The sequence below is a fragment of the Chrysochloris asiatica genome, unplaced genomic scaffold (genome assembly GCF_000296735.1).
Source record: "Chrysochloris asiatica unplaced genomic scaffold, ChrAsi1.0 scaffold00005, whole genome shotgun sequence".
Taxonomy (NCBI): Eukaryota; Metazoa; Chordata; class Mammalia; order Afrosoricida; family Chrysochloridae; genus Chrysochloris; species Chrysochloris asiatica.
The window spans coordinates 41,991,169-42,009,213 of record NW_006408523.1 but is presented as its reverse complement, the minus strand read 5'-3'; the positions used below and the strand labels follow the sequence as shown (position 1 = coordinate 42,009,213).

At 38.3% G+C, this 18,045-nt stretch overlaps 1 protein-coding gene across 1 annotated transcript in view; it reads right to left on the bottom strand.

Moving 5' to 3' along the window:
• Positions 1 to 817: 817 nt before the first annotated feature.
• The window catches only part of FBXL3 (F-box and leucine-rich repeat protein 3), a 25,217-nt gene continuing 7,989 nt past the window's right edge, over positions 818 to 18,045 (bottom strand). The window contains exons 2-5 of the mRNA XM_006832027.1: positions 17,569 to 17,917; positions 14,186 to 14,308; positions 10,358 to 10,529; positions 818 to 1,461 (exon numbers count right to left, since the gene is read on the bottom strand). Of these exons, the coding sequence (XP_006832090.1) occupies positions 818 to 1,461; positions 10,358 to 10,529; positions 14,186 to 14,308; positions 17,569 to 17,916 (1,287 nt within the window). The 5' untranslated portion in view covers position 17,917. The remainder of the gene's footprint in view (positions 1,462 to 10,357; positions 10,530 to 14,185; positions 14,309 to 17,568; positions 17,918 to 18,045) is intronic.

Here is an 18,045-nt window from a genome sequence, read left to right as displayed (position 1 = left end):
GTATTATGTTGAACTGTACACTGATGATTTTTATGACAATGACTTCAAAACAGTTTACACAAAGGTAAACAAAATCAAGGTGAAGTGATAAAGCATTCATTACAGATAAGTGCCTCAAGAGCCACATTGTAATATATCACAGAAAAAATGTGTATGGTTTTGAATATTATAGTGCAAACCTAAAGGTTTATACAAAGCTAACTGCCCTCCTACTATATCCATTTTCTTTTAATTTGATCTTGGCTCTGCATACTGTCTTCACTTATAACCACTGTATGACATATATCAGCTGTGAAACATTTGAGAACATTCAACCAATCTCATTAGTTACAATATATCTGATATTTTTCTCACAAAATGCTCACTTTCCTGAGCTATATTAAACACCTTATAACAGGTGTATATATAACTGAAGACCCTAAAATGTTTAGTTTACATTTTTAAAAAATGCATAGAGAACATAACATTTTGGAAAATATATTCATACACACTTCTTGGGTCTTAATATATATATAGATTTTGTTTCCTTCACACTTAAAATACTTAATCCTTTTTAAAATTTATCACTACATTCACATCTGATTTTTATTTTTAAATTTTTTCTGAAATCTGACTGCTAAGTTTAGGCTAAAGAAAATACATTAATTTTTCTGACCAAACTGGTCAGTGAGTTTTCCAATAAACTTACCCACATTGCAAATACCAAATTTCTGTGCCACAAAATAGTGGAATTATGTCAGAACTACAGCAACTAGACTTTTATTATAATATGCCTAAAGTTAAGGTGTTATTCACCATGCATTACATCATGTGGTCTTTACCAAGTGGGCATCATGTCTGGAAACCACACCCTGCCAAGATGCTTGGACACTTCCCAATGTATCTGCTCCAAGCTGTACTTTTGGTCAGGAATCAATACTTCTTCCATAATAGATAACTGAGACAGGCGGCCACCACACATCTTCACAAACTCAACAAAGGCACTGCATGAGACTTCACATTCCCCTAGTCCAATAGCTGACAAATGTTTGCAGCGTTCTGCAATGCGAATTAACTCTTCATCAAGTGGCCGTAATCCATTAGCACACACTACTAGTTCAACTAGTCTAGGGCAAGTCATTCCCACACGGCCAAGCACATCTTTGCTTACTGATCTCCCAAAGTAAAGATGGGTGGCAGGTATTTCATACCGAAAGAATGGGTCAAATTCCTCCTCATAGAGAAAAAAATACATGACTAAGTTCACTTTGGGTGAATGTCTGATGAAAGCATCCCAGCTACTTTTCTGAATAGTATGGAAGTGTGTCTGTCCAGGATTCTCACTGACAACATCAATGCGCAAATGTTCTAATCGAACATGTTTCTCAGAAGACAAGGCAAGTAGCAACTCGTCACTTAATAAGTGGTAGTTCAGGGCCAGTTCCCTTAAGCCATGGCACTGATCAGCCACACAAAGGATACCTGAGGAGAAAAAAAAAAAAAGGATTATTTATAATTTTTTAAAGTTCACCATTTGTTTAAAAATGCAAATATATGCCTCAATAAAATTTTACCTTATTTTCCTTGCCATGAAGTTATACAATTTAAAGCTTAGTTTCAGAGTTGGATTAACAGAAAGGAAATCAAACACTTAAAATATATTACTAGTTTAGGTTTAAATCAATACTTAAAAACAAACATAAATGACTTACCAACTCAGAAAAATCATAGGTTATGAAGTGGTTGTCTAAGTCTACCAACTATGGCTAAGATTTATCTTAGTAATGCAAGGATACTGCCATATCTTTAAACACAACAACAACAAACCTGACACGTAACACTAAGCTTACAAATTTGTTGTTGTTAAGAGCTAATGAGTCAGTTCCAACTCATAGGTTTTCCAGGACTTGTGGTGTGGTACTTGTGGTACTATAGTATAAGCACTGGATTGCTAACCACAAGGTCAGCAGTCCCAATCCACGAGCTGCTCCTCAGAAACCCTATCAGGGACACTATGTGTCGGTACTAACTTGACAGCACTTAACAACGTAGAGTGTCCAAGAAGCGGCTGGTGCGTTTGCACGGCTGACCTTGTAATCCCAGCTGACTTTGCAGTCCAGTTCTTATTATCCTACAGTGCCACACCAGGTCTCCAGTTAAGGAAAAAAAAAAAAAAAATTACATGATCACTACACAGAGGCCAATGGGCATTTTTTGAAATATAAGCTTAATCCTAATAAAAAAAAAGAGGGATAAGGTCTAGCCATATAAAACTAACATTTATATAATAAAAGTTGTTTTAAAATAAAATGATAAAATATTGTCATCAAATAAGCAACAAATAACTGCAAATACTTTGCAAAAATTTAGAAAGCCTGGGAAGCCCTACAGGGTTGCTGTAAGTCAGAACTGACTCAACAGTACTTAACTATAAGTTTATCAAATTTCTACAAAAAACTAAGATGGCACTAGATGACTGTATCAAAGATACCTCCCCACATCATGCCAGCAGAAATGAACCTTATGACTATGAAGCTCTACCCACACCAGGGAAGCAGCTCCCTATACAATGAGACTACAAAAAGTTTGAGGGAAAATGGAATTAAAAGTAATGACATTTTTCCATGAACTTTTTGAAGCCCCTAGTACTCTCAATTTGTCCTACTGTGGTGGCTTATATGCTGCTAGAAGCTATGCCACCAATATTTCACATACCAGCAGGGTCACCCAAGACAGGTTTTAGCTGAGCTTCCAAAGACAGGCAGGCAGACTAGGAAGAAGGAAGAGGTAGTCCACTTCTGAACTACCAGCCCAGTAAGCAGCACTGCTGATTCAGTGCCACAAGATGATCCCCTCGGGTTAGAAGACACTGGGGTAAAGCTACCTCTTCAAAGTACTGTCTACCATAATGATGTGGATGCAGGAACATTATTGGGATTCTTCATTTCCTCATACTCCATGATCAAAATAAGAAAAACAGCTGCAAACACCCATTAATAATCAGAATGTGCAATGTACAAAGCATGAATTTAGTAAAATTGGAAGTTACTGAAAATGAAATGGAACACTTAAAGAAAGATATCATAGGCATTAATGAGCTGAAATGGACTGGTATAGGTTATTTTGAATCAGACAATCATATGGTCTACTATGCCATGAATGGTACATTTTTATTACATTTGTTAAAAAGAGCATTTCAAGCTCTATCCTGAAGCACAACACTATCAGTGATAGGATACTATCCATATGCTTACAAGGAAGCCCACATAAGATGACTAGCATTCAAATTAATACACCAACAACTAACACCAAAGACAAGGAATCAAATCCACAACATATGTGAAAGACACTAAGGCAAAGGCTCAATATTATCAGTCAGCACAACGCCAGGGGCTAACTTCAGATCATGCCATCAGTTGTTCCTATGCATTTTCAAGTCAAAGCTGGAGAAAATTAACATTAGTCACCACAGCCAATAGTTCTGATGAGTGCTGGTGTGGTGCTGTAGGACAAGCACTAGATTGCTAACTGCAGGGTTGGTATTTCAAACCCACCAGCTGCTCCTCAAAAACCCTATAATACAGGGTTGCTCTGATTCGAAAACAACTTCACAACACACAATCACCACCAAAATATAATCTGAGTTTGTTGTTGCTGCAGTAGAGGAGAAAGAAAGGCCATCAAATCAGAGAAAAAACATAAACTGAATCACAAGTCTAACCGTCACCTGTATTGGGCACCTATGCTTTCCAAGTCAGCAACTGTAAAGTTTCTGTTCTTCACATGGAATGTGTATACTTTAAAAATAGCCCTCATCACACAAAGTAACCTGAGTGCATTTCTGGTCTTTGCGATCTCAAAAAGACTAATAATTGGAAATGGTAATAAATTATACAAATAAAAGCAACTTGGGATATCATTTAATAATTACTGAGGAGCTCTGGTGTGGTGCTGGTGGACTACAAGGTCGGTTTCAACCACTAAGTTGGTGGTTCAAATTCACCAGCCACTTCTTGGAAACGCTATATCTATAGGGTCACTATGAGTTGGAACCAACTCGATAGCACTTAGCAACAACAAGAACCTGTGGTTGTGTAGTATGAATTGGGCTGCTAATCTCAAGGTAAGCAGTTGGAAACTACCGCTGTTCAGTGGGAGAAAGATAAGGCTTTGTGTTCCTGTAAAGATTTACAGCCTCGGAAACCCTGTACAGGGTCGCTATGAGTCAGAACCGACTCCACGGCACATACCACCACCAACCAAAGAAACTGGTACGCATACTTCTAAATACTGCAGGAGTTCATGCCCTAATTCTTGGCCTGTGAATGTAATTAAGACACCCCTCTCATGATTATGTTAAATAGCACAGTTGGCCTTAAGATGGGGGGATTATCTGGGTTGTTATTTGATGGTGTTCCAACTCACAGCAACCCTATACAGAATTTCCAAGGAGTAGCCGGTGGGTTGTGCAACACCACCAAATAAGAACCCTGATTATCTGGGTAGCGCTAATCATGTTGTTGTTAAGTGCCATAGAATCAGTTCTGATTCATAGCGACCCAGTAGAGTTTCTGAGAAATGGCTGGCAAGGTTGAAATGCTGACCTTGCAGTCCAGTGCATTAACCTACAATACTACCCCAGACCTAATCATACAAGCCCCAATAAAAGTAGAGTGTTCTCTAGCTGGTTTCAGAAGAGGAAGTCTAAGAGATTCAAAGCACAAGTGGGATTCAAAATGCCATTGTTGGCTTGAAGATGGTGGGAGTCACATAAGCAGGAATTTAAGTAGCCTTTGAAAGCATAGAGTGGCCCAAGCTGACAGCTAGCAAGGAATCAGGTTTTGTCAGTCCTACAATCCCAAGAAGTTCTATTTGGCCAACAACCTGAAAAGTAGAATACTCCCTAGAACATTCAGATGAGAGCTCAGCTTTGCTTGTATCTCGACTTTGGCCTTTTAAGACCCTAAGCAGAGAAGACAGTTGAGCTACGCCTACTGATATATAATTCTGATCTACTTAACTGTGGAGATAATAGGTTATTAGTTTTAGCTACAAGGAGCTCTAGTAGTGTAGTGAGTTATTAGTTGGGCTGGGATGCTAACTACAAGGTCAACAGTTCTAATCTACCAAGCAGCTCTTCAGGAGAAAGATAAGGCTTTCTGGTCCCATAAAGATGTATAACCTCAGAAACCCTACACACAAGTTGCTATGCGTCAGAAACAACTCCATGGCACATAATCACCACCACCACCAGTTTTAGCTGCTATATCTGGTTAGCTAGTTACACAGCAATAAAGAGAATACACATTTAAAAGTATTCTAAATATTTAACGTAACACAGTGGCAAGATAAAACTGGCTAATTACTACAACTCAAAAAAAGACAACTCCATCTAAAATGAACAAAGGATCTAATGAGACATTTCTCCAGAGATAAAATGTATATGCCCAATGTTGTTGTTGGGTCTATTCCAACTCATAGTGACCCTGTATAGGGTTTCTGAAGCTTTAAATTTTCACAGGAACACAAAACCTCTATTGCTTCCATGGAACGACCGGTGGGCTCGAACCACAGACTGTGTGATTCGCAGTTCAGTGCTTCTGGGCCAATGAAAATATGTTCCATATCGTTAATTCTCAGGGAAATGCAAATTGAAACCATGGGATACTACTTTATATCTACTAGGATAGGATTTGTTATTGTTTTTGTTAGGTGCCTACGAATCAGTACCGAACTATAGCGACCTTATACATAGCAGAAAAAAACACTGCCCGATCCTGGGCCAGCCTCACTACTGTTGCCATGCTTGAGGCCACCTGGCCAATCCATCTCTGGGGGTCTTCCTCTTTATCTCTGACCCTCCACCTTACCAAACATGATATCCTTCTCCAGTGACTGGTCGGTCCCTACTGACAATATGTCAGAAGTATGAGAGATGAAGTTTGACCATCTTGGCCTCCAAGGAGCACTCTGGCTGCACTTCTTCCAAAACAGATCGATTGGTTCTTTTGGCAGCCCAGTCTTTTTGAATGTAAGATAGCTACATATGCAAACCCATAGATCAGTGGTTGCCTAGAGTGGGGAGGGGTTGAAGAGGGAGGAAATGGGAATTGGAGGGGTAACAACTAAGGAGCACAGGATTTCTTTGGGGGATAATGAATATGTTCTAAAGTTGGTGATGGATTAGCAATATTCTCAACACACTGAAATCCCACAAACAGAATACTTGAAATTGTGAAATGTATCTCAATAAAGCGGTTGCAAAAACTGGTATAAATGTCTACTGCTGGTGGTATTATAAATTCATGATCAATTTCGGGAAAAAAAGGAAATACAGCATAAAAAAAGATACAGATCCAATTGATGATCTGCTCTGCAAACCTTCACTTAATTCACAAAAAGTTAAAAAAAGAAAAAAATTCACAGATCCTTTGGCCTAGTACTTACACATCTCAAAAAATTGTCTTTAACAAGAACTTAAAAGAAACCCAACAGCTATGTGCTGTGGTGGGAGATCAAATCACTTCTGACTCAGTGACCTTGTATAGAATTTCTGAGGAGTGGCTGGTGGATTAAAACCACCAACCTGGCAGACAGCAGGCCAGTGTTCATCCTGCAATGCCACCCAGGACTCCTATATATGCCAGAATAAAGTCTGTTTTTCATAAAAACAAAAAAATAGGACCAAAAGTCCTACTTTAAATGCACTACAATGTAAGTATTGGTTCTCAACAAGACAGTATACTAAGTAACTAAATGTTCATTCATTTGGTTGACTGTCATGTATGTCAAATACCACAGCTAAGACAGTAAAGATATGACAGGAACAAGACAGTCTGACTCTAACAAGATGTGGCTGATTATTAAACAAGGGTGTCTGTACTTCATAAAGAAATCAGAGAGGATTTCCCAGAACTAAGAGTAAAACTCAAAGAGCAAGAAAGATCAAGTTAGGGCAAGGGGAGAACAGTGGTGGTGGTGACGATGTGCTGCGGAGTTGGTTCCGACTCTTAACTACCCTGTGTAAGTTTTCTTAAGCTGCAAATCTTTACAGAAGTAGAAAACTTCCTGTTTCTTCCTTGGAGCAACTGGTAGATTCCAACTGTTGACCTTGTGGTTAGCAGCCCAACTCGTCCTGCATTATACTATCAAGGCTCGTTTATAGAAGAGGGGAAGAAAAGTGTTTTCTGTATGCAAACATGGAAGAAAAGACGAGCATTCCAAAAAATTGAAGGAAGCTCAATATGGCTACAACACAATATGTAAGTTAGAGATTATCAAAAGATGAACCCCAACAGAGACTCAAGAGCCAGATCACATGGAACTTTACAAGCGGGCTTCAGAAAGTTCATGGAAAAATTCCACTATCTTTTTAATTCCATCTTTCGAAGAAAAAAAAATAGATTTGTATTTCAGAAATCTATATTTTAGTAAAGTTTTATTTTCATGGCTGTGTCATGTAAATCAGATTCAAGAGATGCCTGACTACAAGCTAGGAAGTCAGGAGGGTAGTACACAGTACCTGGAGATGGAGAAGGTAGAGACCCAAGGCCTATTTTGGTAATGGAACTGCCAGACCTTGGTAAACGGGAAGATGTAAAGGTAAGTCAGAAAGTCTGCCAGGCCCCTGAGAACTAGAAGATTGAAGCAATTCACTGAGATCATAAAAAGGAAAGAGCAAGAGATCTGGAAAGGGAAAGAAGTCTGAAGTATCAGTAAAACACTTAAAAATTGCTTTGCCACAATTAGTTCCAGGCTTTCTCCAGAGTTCCACAGAGAGAACTAGGGGGGAGACTCAAAAAGTAGTGAGGTATTAATATAACATACAGAATGTAACTGACCCCATAGAAGATGATGACGTTGCCCAGATTTTTAGAGTAAAACAAAAAAGAACCCAGTACAGACAGAGTGGATTATCAACATTTAAAGGAGAAAAACAGGAACAAGCAAAGAACACACAACAGAAGCAGAGAGAAAGCAGGAAAATCTGGAATGTGGTATCAAGGATGAAGCAGTTACCACAACCACTCCTCATGTAGTGACATGGCTAAAGTCCACTGACCAGGTCAGTATTCAAAAACTAGCATTATTCAAAAATGGAGGACGACCTCATCAGATCACAAAATCATTACATGACTGTCAAACAAACCATTATATAACTTCCAAATATCATTACACAGCTGCTAATCCACTGAGATTCATGGTCCATCGACACTTAAGCATCACAGTACTACTCTTGTCTTGCACCTGCATTCTCACTTAAGTTACTGCCAGGTGTACATTTCAGTGTGCAAAATAATCTGACATATGTTTTTTTTTCTGATTGTTGTAAATATAAAATGTCCAATTAACAAGATAGTTGAGTAGAAAATTATAAGATCAATGAGACAGGTGGACGCCATGATTCAAAGACTTTGGTACAGTAAGAAGCTTTGAAGTTTGGCCCTTACTCTCACAGCAAACAAATATATCAGAAAGTATAATGTTACTACATGGCCACACAAAAAAAAGTAATTGCAAAGCCCTCTAACTTAACTTCTATTTTATAGTACCACCAGCAGCAATCTATAAGTATCAGAATACCATCAATGATAATCTGAAAGTGGAAGAGAGAGTAGGAAACCACTGCAATAAATCCAACCATTCCCAAGTCTGAGTCCCTTCTTCTGAGAGGTGTGAGTGGGCAGATAATCTTCACCCTAGAGGGAATCATGTCCTTGGGTGAAGATGAGGCTTTAGCTATTGCACGTGTAAAGTGTTTGTAAAGAGATGAAAGATTTAACATAGGCTCAAACAGAAAAGAATTCCTAAATAACACGGAGGAAGGATTGGAAGGGAGGTCAACAGTGGTAAGATGGAGTGAAGCAGCAGAGAGTAATAAGAAGTGCGGGCTTATCAAACTGCTCACTTGCTCAAACTGAATAATATAGTAATTCTTAGAAAATTCTACCATAAGGAGCTCAGAGAGAACTTTACACCACCATTCACCCACTAGATGCATTCTTTGCTCCCAAATTCTATCAGGAAAAATCATTATCTTGTCAACTGTCAGTTTGTCAGACTGTGGTGGCTTATGTTGCTGCAATGCAGGAAGCTGTGCCAACAGTGTATTAAATGCAGGTAAGGTCACATGTAATAGACAGGTTTCAGTGGACCTTCCAGACTGACATCAGAAAGGAGGAGAAGCAGACCACTTCTGAATGGTTAGTCACTGAAACCTTATGAACAGCAGAACATTGTCAGATGTAGTGCCAGAAGATGAGCCCCTCTGGCTGGAGAAGGGACTCAAAATATAACATGGGAAGAAGAGCTGCCTCCTCAAAGCTGTCCAGACCTTCCTTACTGATATGGAAAAACTCAAAATGAGAAGAAACAGCTTCAAACTTCTGTTAATAACTGGAATGTGGAATGTACGAAGTATGACTCTAGAAAAACAGGAAGTCATTAAAAATGAAATGCAACTCATACAGATCAATATCTGAGGCATTGCTGAGCTGAAGCAGACTGATATTGGCAATTTTTTAATTCAACAATCATATTGTTTACTATGCTGGCAATGACAACCAGAAAAGGAATGGTGTCACATTCATCCAAAAGAGCATTTCAAGATCTATATTGAAGTACAAAGCCATGGTAAGATAATATCCATGTGCCTACCAATTAATGGTGGAGTCCTGGTGTGGCACTGTGGGCTAATGCATCAGACTGCAAAGTCAGTTTGAACTGCAAGGTCGGTGGTTCAAGCTCACCAGCTGCTCCTTGGAAACCCTAATCAGGGTCGCAGTTGGTCGGAATCGACTAGATGGCACTTAACAATAACAACAACAAATAATTAATGGGAATGTGGTAGTTCTGTAGGATAAACACTGGACCACGAGCAACAAGGTTGGCAGTTCAAGCCCACCAACAGCTCTGTGGAAAAAAGAGGAGGCTTTCTGCTTCCAGAGATTCACAGTCTCGGGAACGTTATACAGGGTCATTATGAGTCAGAACTAACTTGACAGCACAGAACTACTCCTATTAGTTTAACTAAAATGAGAAAAAATTCTATTTTACCTTAGGGGACACCTCAGTCAGCTCTTATTGCTCCTTTCTGTCTTTCTCTCTTATTTTCTAGTACATGCATGAACACAGATTGACATAATTGAAAATTAGAATATAAACTTAATATGTCTTAACTAGGAATACTATGGAATTAATGCTACTGTATGATATTAAAAATAGTTTATGTACAAGAGATGAAAAAAATCATATGAATTCTCCTTCATGGTTAATTACAGCTTTTCTTAATTTTGTTAACATGTCAATGTATTTTATTAAAATGTATACACATCTGGCCAAAAAAAACCAACAACAAACAAACAACAAACCAACATACCTGCTGGAGAGACATGGGGACAGCTGCTCATTTTCAGCAGCTTGAGTGTATCACTGTTGTTGGCGACTAGTACTTTGAGGGATGGATCATCTACTGGGGTATCATCTATCTTAAGCGAGGACAGGGATTTGGAGTTTACAAACACAACCGTCAGTGCAGAGATAAAGTGAGACTGAAAAAGAAAACATTGAAATATCGAAAAATGAGAACTGTAGGCTTTCCATATTAATTCCAGGTATGGTTCATCTGAACCCTGATGGTATATTTCCTAACTTTAGGGGACTACCATCTGATGCTGAGAGTATGATAAAAAGGTGGCTACTTGCCATCTTGAGAAGAACTTTTGTATCTGTGGCAGAAAATGAGTGTCCCTAAATCACAGCAATCAACAGTGATAAATAAAAGGAGAAATTCTTAATCCCAGGATGAGCAAGCCTCTCAGACACTTCACGTCACCCTGTCTCACCTATTCTCACTCTCCACTTGTTATCAAATGCCTTCAAGTCAGTTTCAATGCATAGCGACCCTATAAAGGGCTTCCAAGGAGCAGCTGGTGAGCTTGAACTTCCAACTTTGCAAAAAAAACAACTTTGCAGACCAGCACATTAACCCACAGTGCCACACCAGGACTCTCCATTTAGGTTTTATAAATTCTCTACAGCAATGAGAAAGGCAGGCTAATAACCAAGAAAGACAGTGTAATAAAATATTATCTTCCTGGCAACATTCCCTGACATACTTTTTACATACTAGTAAAAATAAAAATAAAAAACTGGTTAAGTACTTAATGCCCTCAATTAGCTCTAGTCAAATACATCTCTCTTTTATGTTCCCGTTTTCTCAGGATTTCTAAGATACAATTTCAATATTCTATAAAAATCATAAATACGTGAAGGTGAGGGAGTGGTAAGCATCCTAGAGCCATTTGTCTGCATCAATAAGTTTCTAAATATAAAATGATTACAAATCAGTACACTACCGGTACTAGTAATGCAGTGATAATCAAGAGTGATAAGAAGGGGGGGAAAAAAAGGAAACGATAAGTATGTTCAATTTAACTTCTATTAATAAAAGGACACTATATAAAAGATACTTTACATAGTATCTTTTGCCCAATGTGTGTAAGGAGCTCTGGTGGTACTGTAGGTTAAGTACTGGACTGCTAACCACAGAGTCCACGGTTCTAACCCACCAGCCACTCCATGGAGGCTTTCTGCTCCTGGAATGCTGTACAGTCTCTGTAACCCTGTAACTGGTCTCTGCTAGTCAGAAACAACTGGATGGCAATGGGTTTGGGTTTATATCTGTGTGTATATGTAAACTATGATGTTTCTGTTAACTGCCACAGAGTCAGTTCCAACACATAGCGACACTGTATAGGGTTTCAAAGAAGTAACTGATGAGCTTGAACCTCCGACTTTGTGGCTACCAGTCCAGTGCTTATCCTATAGCACCACATCAGGACTCTGTAAACTATGGTTGTTGTTGCTGTTAAGTACCGTGGAGTCGATCATAAACTATGGTTGTTGTTGTTAAGTGCCGTCAAGTCAGTTCCGACCCAAAGAAACCTTGTAACAGGGTTTCCGAGGGTGTAAATCTTTACGGGAGTAGAAAGCCTCATCTTTCTCCCGCAGAGCGGCTGGTAGTTTCAAAACCGCTGACCTTAAGGTTCACTTTCCCTAAGCCCTTATTTAGAACTGGTATGTTGTTGGAGTTGTTAAGGGCCAGAGAGTCGATTCCAAATCATAGTGACCCGGTAGGGAATTTCCAAGGAGCAGCTGGTGAGTCTCAATCACCAAACTTGTGGTTCAAACTGATCTTGCAGTCCAGTGCTTATCTTACAGAGCCACACTAGGATTCCAGAATTTTACAAGTTCCTCAGATGATTTTCATGATCAAATTTGAAAACTATAATGATTTAATTCATGTGCTTCGAATTTTACAATGTATAAATGAATAGAATCTTGCTCATTTCCTTTACTTTACATAAGAAAACATCTGATCATTTCAAAATGTGTATTTTTTAAATTTTCTTAAATTAGACCTTGAAATCAACTGGTGATACATTTATTACTGATACTGCAATGTGCAATGAGACAACTATAGCAGTTAAAATGCCAACACCACTCTAGTAGTATTCCTTTCTGAATGGATCTAGTAAATAAACTATTAGGTATTTAAAAGGGTATCAATGTTACAAAAAAAAAACACAGAAAAAGTCTTATCAATGTTTTCATTTGTGACTTACTCTGAAAAAAGCTTTCAAATTCCTTTTGGATATAACTTAACTGGACTTCTGGTGTGGTGTTGAAGGATCAGCACTAAACTGCGACCAGAAAGTTAGTAGTTCAAACCCACCAGCTGCTTCCTGGAAACTCTACACAGGGTTGCTATGAATTGAAACCAACTTGATGGCACTTAACCACATCAACAACTACCTTAACTAACAATCCCATGGACCTTAACGATCAACTAAAATTGCCCTCGTAGAAATTGTGGTTTTCTACATTTACAGTTACTATAGAGACATTGTAGCGTAGTAGTTACGAACCAGGCTGTGAACCGCAAGCAGTTCAAAACTACCAGCTGCTCTGCGGGAGAAAGATGAGGCTTTCTGTTCCTGTAAGGATTCAGAGCCTCGGAAACCCTGTACAGGGTCGCTATGGGTCGGAACCAACTCGACGGCACTTAGCAACAACAACATAGAGACATTATCTCTATGTGAAGAATGTCAGACCATATACATGAATATAAATTGTTACATTATCACAAAAAACCTGTTTTCATTAAAGTTGTATGTTAATTCAAACTATAGTAATGTTACATCTGCTCAAAAATAATTACTTACAGAACTCCAATCAAGTTTTGATAGGTATGCTGATGCTGTTCCTACTCAATACTGATTCTCTCTGATACTTTTTTATCTTAATATTACCAGTCTGCTCTGAATATAAAAACAGGAGCATATAATTTTGTGTCTCTTTTTAATATGTTTGTTCCTTAGTTTTACTTACTAGTTTCTTTTAGCATTTCTAATGCTAAAATGAATGAATAGAATCCTTGGTAAATTCACCCTTTAACCTTACCAATGAAGAAGTATTTAAACAGTCGCTGGAGAAGGATGTCATGATGGGTGGGGTGGAGGGTCAGAGAAAAAGAGGAAGACCCCTAACGAGATGGATTGGCCAGGTGGCATCACTGATGGACTCAAGTGTGGCAGCGGTAGTGAGGTTGGCCCAGGATCGGACATTGTTTCGTTCTGCTGTGCATGGGGTCACTATGAGTCGGTTCCGACTCGATGGCACCTGACAACAACAAGTGATACATAAAAAGCAAAGCTTTTTAAAATTTTTATTTCTTAACAGTGGATGCCCTAGGTTGGAGTCCTGGTGTGGTACTATGGGCTAATGCATCAGACTGCAAAGTCGTTTGAACTGTGGTGGTTCAAGCTTACCAGCTGCTCCTTGGAAACCCTATACAGGGTCGCTATGGGAGGAATCGATTCGATGGCACTTAACAACAACAACAAGCCAAAAGGTTGACAGTGTGAACCACCAGAGGCAACTCAGGAGACTGACTTGGTGATCTGCTTCCAAAAGCCCTTAGACTTGAAAACTCCGTGTAGCAGTTGTATTCTGCACACATGTGACCACCGTGACTTGGAATCAACTTGGCAGCAACTGAAAACATTTCTTAACATTCTAAAGAGTAACTGGCATTCTATTATATATATATATACACACACACATACATTACTTTTCTTACACTCCCATTGTCTATACACTTGGGATTTCTCAGAAACGGCTCATAAAATAAAAACACAGATACCTTTGGTAAATCCATAAAGCTTGGCCGAGCAGTTGAAATAAGTCCAAGTGTTTTTAAAGAACAATTTACAAGTTGCGATAATATATCACAAGCTGCTTCAGCTGATTCTTTGCTGCTATCCACCTTGAAAAAGGAAATGATACATCTTAATTTTATGTAAGTAAAAAGAAATAGCCTTTAGTTTATTTCATTGCCATTTAAAAAATTATTTATTCCTTCATTCACCATTACATGCAACTTGAATCATGGGGTTAAAAATAGATAAAAGAAAAAAAAAAAATAGGTAAGAGTCAGTAGTCTAGATATTGTTAGCTTTTTTTTCCTTTTAAATTTTTTATTGTGAATTCAGCAAAGGTCTATAGAGATCAAGACTGCTAGTTTTTGTTAGAAGATATATACCTAATGTTGAAAGAACTTGGCTTTTTAGCTGGCTTATTCCAAACAAACTGTATAATTTAAAGGTGTAAGTAAATTTTTAATCTTTGAAAAATAGTTATATATTTTACAATGAGCCAAATAATGTATGTAAATACAATGTCTATAATATACATGTTTCCAAGACACTACAAACTGAGTATTTTCTAACTGTTCAAGGAACTCAGTCTGGGATTCATCATTATTAATATTATTAATGGAAAGATGGAAGTAAAACAGAAGTAGCAAATAGTGTGAAAACAGTAACCAAATAACCAACAGAGGTAGCTGCTCCCACACACTGATTTTCATAGAAATGTCTTTGGGAAAGAGTATATGGCCAAAACACCCCACATAAATTCAGGGATATAAGGAGGAGCTCTTCCCTCAAATAGCAAGTTGTTGCCTGGGCTAAAAAGCATCTCAAAACAGAATAGTTAAAATTGTAATGCACATTCTCATGCCTTATCCCAAACCAGAAATTCTGGGGTTGTGCCCTGAACTATGCCTTAACATGCCCTACATGAGATTCTGATGCACACAATATGAGAACTACTGTTACATATTAGTAACTCTAGGCCATTTGGCTTATAGTTATTATGAATTCAAACACAAATATCCTGAGAAGATCCCAGAACTCTTATGACATGATTCTTTTTTGTAAATCAGATATTATTTCCTCAGCAAAACAAACAACACCTAACAGAGACGTTTAAACTTTTAAGACAAATGGTTTCATGGAGGTTATAAAAGTTAGGTGCAACTGAGTCATTGGGCTATAAAGAGAAAACTGTCAAGTGAATCCACTAGATGGAATTGATCTTTAAGGAGCATTATGCTCCTTAAAAAAAAAAAAAAAAAGGATCACACCATTAGAACACTCTCAGATAATTCAGAAGTGACTGAACCAAAGGGAAGGCTCTTCAGTTGTCTCACTAAGGGTATGGGGTCACAGAGCTCTAGATTTTTGTTTGATCCCACCCCTGCCCCCTCGCCCACTGTTCCCTTAGCCATCCTCTAACCTTAGAGTTACACAGACAACATACAGGATATCCAATTAAGTTAGGATTTCAGATTAACAAACAAGTAATTTTTTAGTATTAAGTATACGATGGGCCTTCAAAAAGTTCATGGAAAAATCTCCATTTTTTTTTTCTACAACTCTCTTGAAGGCCCTGCATATGTCAAAGAATTGCACGAAATATGTATAAACTAAAAATTATTGTTTATCTGAAACTCAACTGTAACTAGGTGTCCTGTATTTATATCTTCTAGGCCCAGCAACTACAGCTTCAGTAGCCTTTGTACACTGTTCTGGGAAGAAGACTATAATACTCCCAACTATCTACATCACCAGTTCTCGCCTCCTCCTTGGACACATCCGTGGAGGATGGGTGATAATAAGTACATCATCTCCATCCAAGAAGAGAAAGACATTCTCGAAAGAAGGCTGGGGTTATGTTATGGCAAAGAGCTAAGAACCATCGAGGTTTAACTTACCTGTTGAACAACTATTGCATGGATCTGTATGTAAATCAGGTTGTTGCTTCTCAAAATTAATAGTCTTTGGTTTGCTACAGAAAATCTCATAGCTAGTTAAGGATTCAGTAAACATGCCCAAGTTCCACTGTTTATTGCCAAAACAAAATATTAAAAACTTCTGTATTCATCCACACAAGTCACTGTGATTTCTTAAACTATTCTGAGGATCTCAACAAGCCACTTCATTTCTTTATCTATGTTCTCATCACTGAATGATTTCCAACATGTCCGCTTTGGCAATGAGAAGAAACAAACAGCTCTCTTTGGTAATGTTCCATTAAAGCTATTTCTATGTATCTCTAAAATTACGTCCATCTAAATCTTTTACATAAAGTTTTTCTTTGACTCAATGTCATAAAACTTTTACTAATCAATAATCAAGCCTTTATTACTTAGAAATAGCAATTGTATGAGTAACTCTTCCTATTTTTATTTCTTTTATTGTACATTTCGTCTCAAATTTGTTCAGAACAATTGAGTAATTGCCAGCTTTGGTCAAGGATTTGGTCAAGTAGCTTATTTAGTAGCTACTTCTACTATTTAAAAAAGAATAAGGTGGCTACATCAAATATCATGTTTGTGACTGCTCCTAAGGCACACACAATAGTTCTATAACTGCACTTTTCTTTAAAAAGCAAACATTTTTAAAACATAAGATATATTGGTCAATGACACTAAAAAGGCCATTTTTCCCTAAATTTTACTTTGCACTAAGTTGTTGTTGTTAAGTGCTGTCGAGTCTGTTCCGACCCACAGCAACCCTGTACAGGGTGTCCAAGGCTATAAATCTTTACGGGAGCAGGAAGCCTCATCTTTCTCCCATGGAACCGCTGGTAGTTTCAAACTACTGACTTTGAGGTTAGCAGCCTGACTCATAACCACTAAGCTACCAGAGCTAAGCAAAATATATACCAAATCAAGTTTCTACACACACAACTTAGCGATACTGATGACAGTCTTCAGGCTGAGCAACCATTCTCACCTGCCTTTCCTGAGCTGTGCCTCCCTCACTGACGTAAGTTCACTGCCTTCTAAGGGATCAATGACATCTTTTTGGTGGTTGTTGTCACTGGGATCCCACAGAGATAGTTCTTACAAAAGTATAATGTGCAGACCAGACTTTTTTTTTTTAACTAGTTAAGCGTAGTGGTTACAAATTGGGCTGTGAACCTTAAGGTCAGCAGTTCCAAAATACCAGTCTCTCCGCGGGAGAAAGATGAGGCTTTCTGCTCCCGTAAAGATTTACAGCCTCGGAAACCCTGTACAGAGTTGCTATGGGTCGGAACCGACTCAACGGCACTTAACAACAAGCTAAACTTCAGTTTTAAAATGCCTTCAGGGGTATTTTTCATTTAAGGTTTAAAATATCTCAGGGAAGTAGTTGCAGGGAAAATGCTTTGCTTTAAAAGAAGACTTGACGGTATTACCTTGAAGCTGACATACTGTAGATGGTTTGAGTGTCTTTTAATGATCTGTTTGATCAGTTCTGGATGTGTTGCTTTCACATAAGATGTAGTGGGCTGGTTCAGTTCAAACTCAAAGCATCTCCACAAGTCAGGCATGTGAAACACCTGGTTCCAGCTGCGGCAAACTTGTGAAGCATGAGCTCGATCCAGAAGAGGCAAGTACTTAAATACTTGAAGAATTATGTCCTGAAGGAGACTGCCCCAGTCACAAGTCTGAAAATGCTCATCTGTAGTTCTCAATTTTTTAGACTTCCCTGCAGTACCTTCTTCTGATGAGTTCTGGTCACTGTCTGTTGCTCCTCGTTTCATCCTAAACAGAAAAAGTCAGGGTTTTTTTCCATTCTATTAACTTTTGAATAGAAATAGATGCAAAATTCTATCTTCCTTCTGTTACACACACATGATGGAGCTTCAAACAGTTCATGGAAAATGGAATTT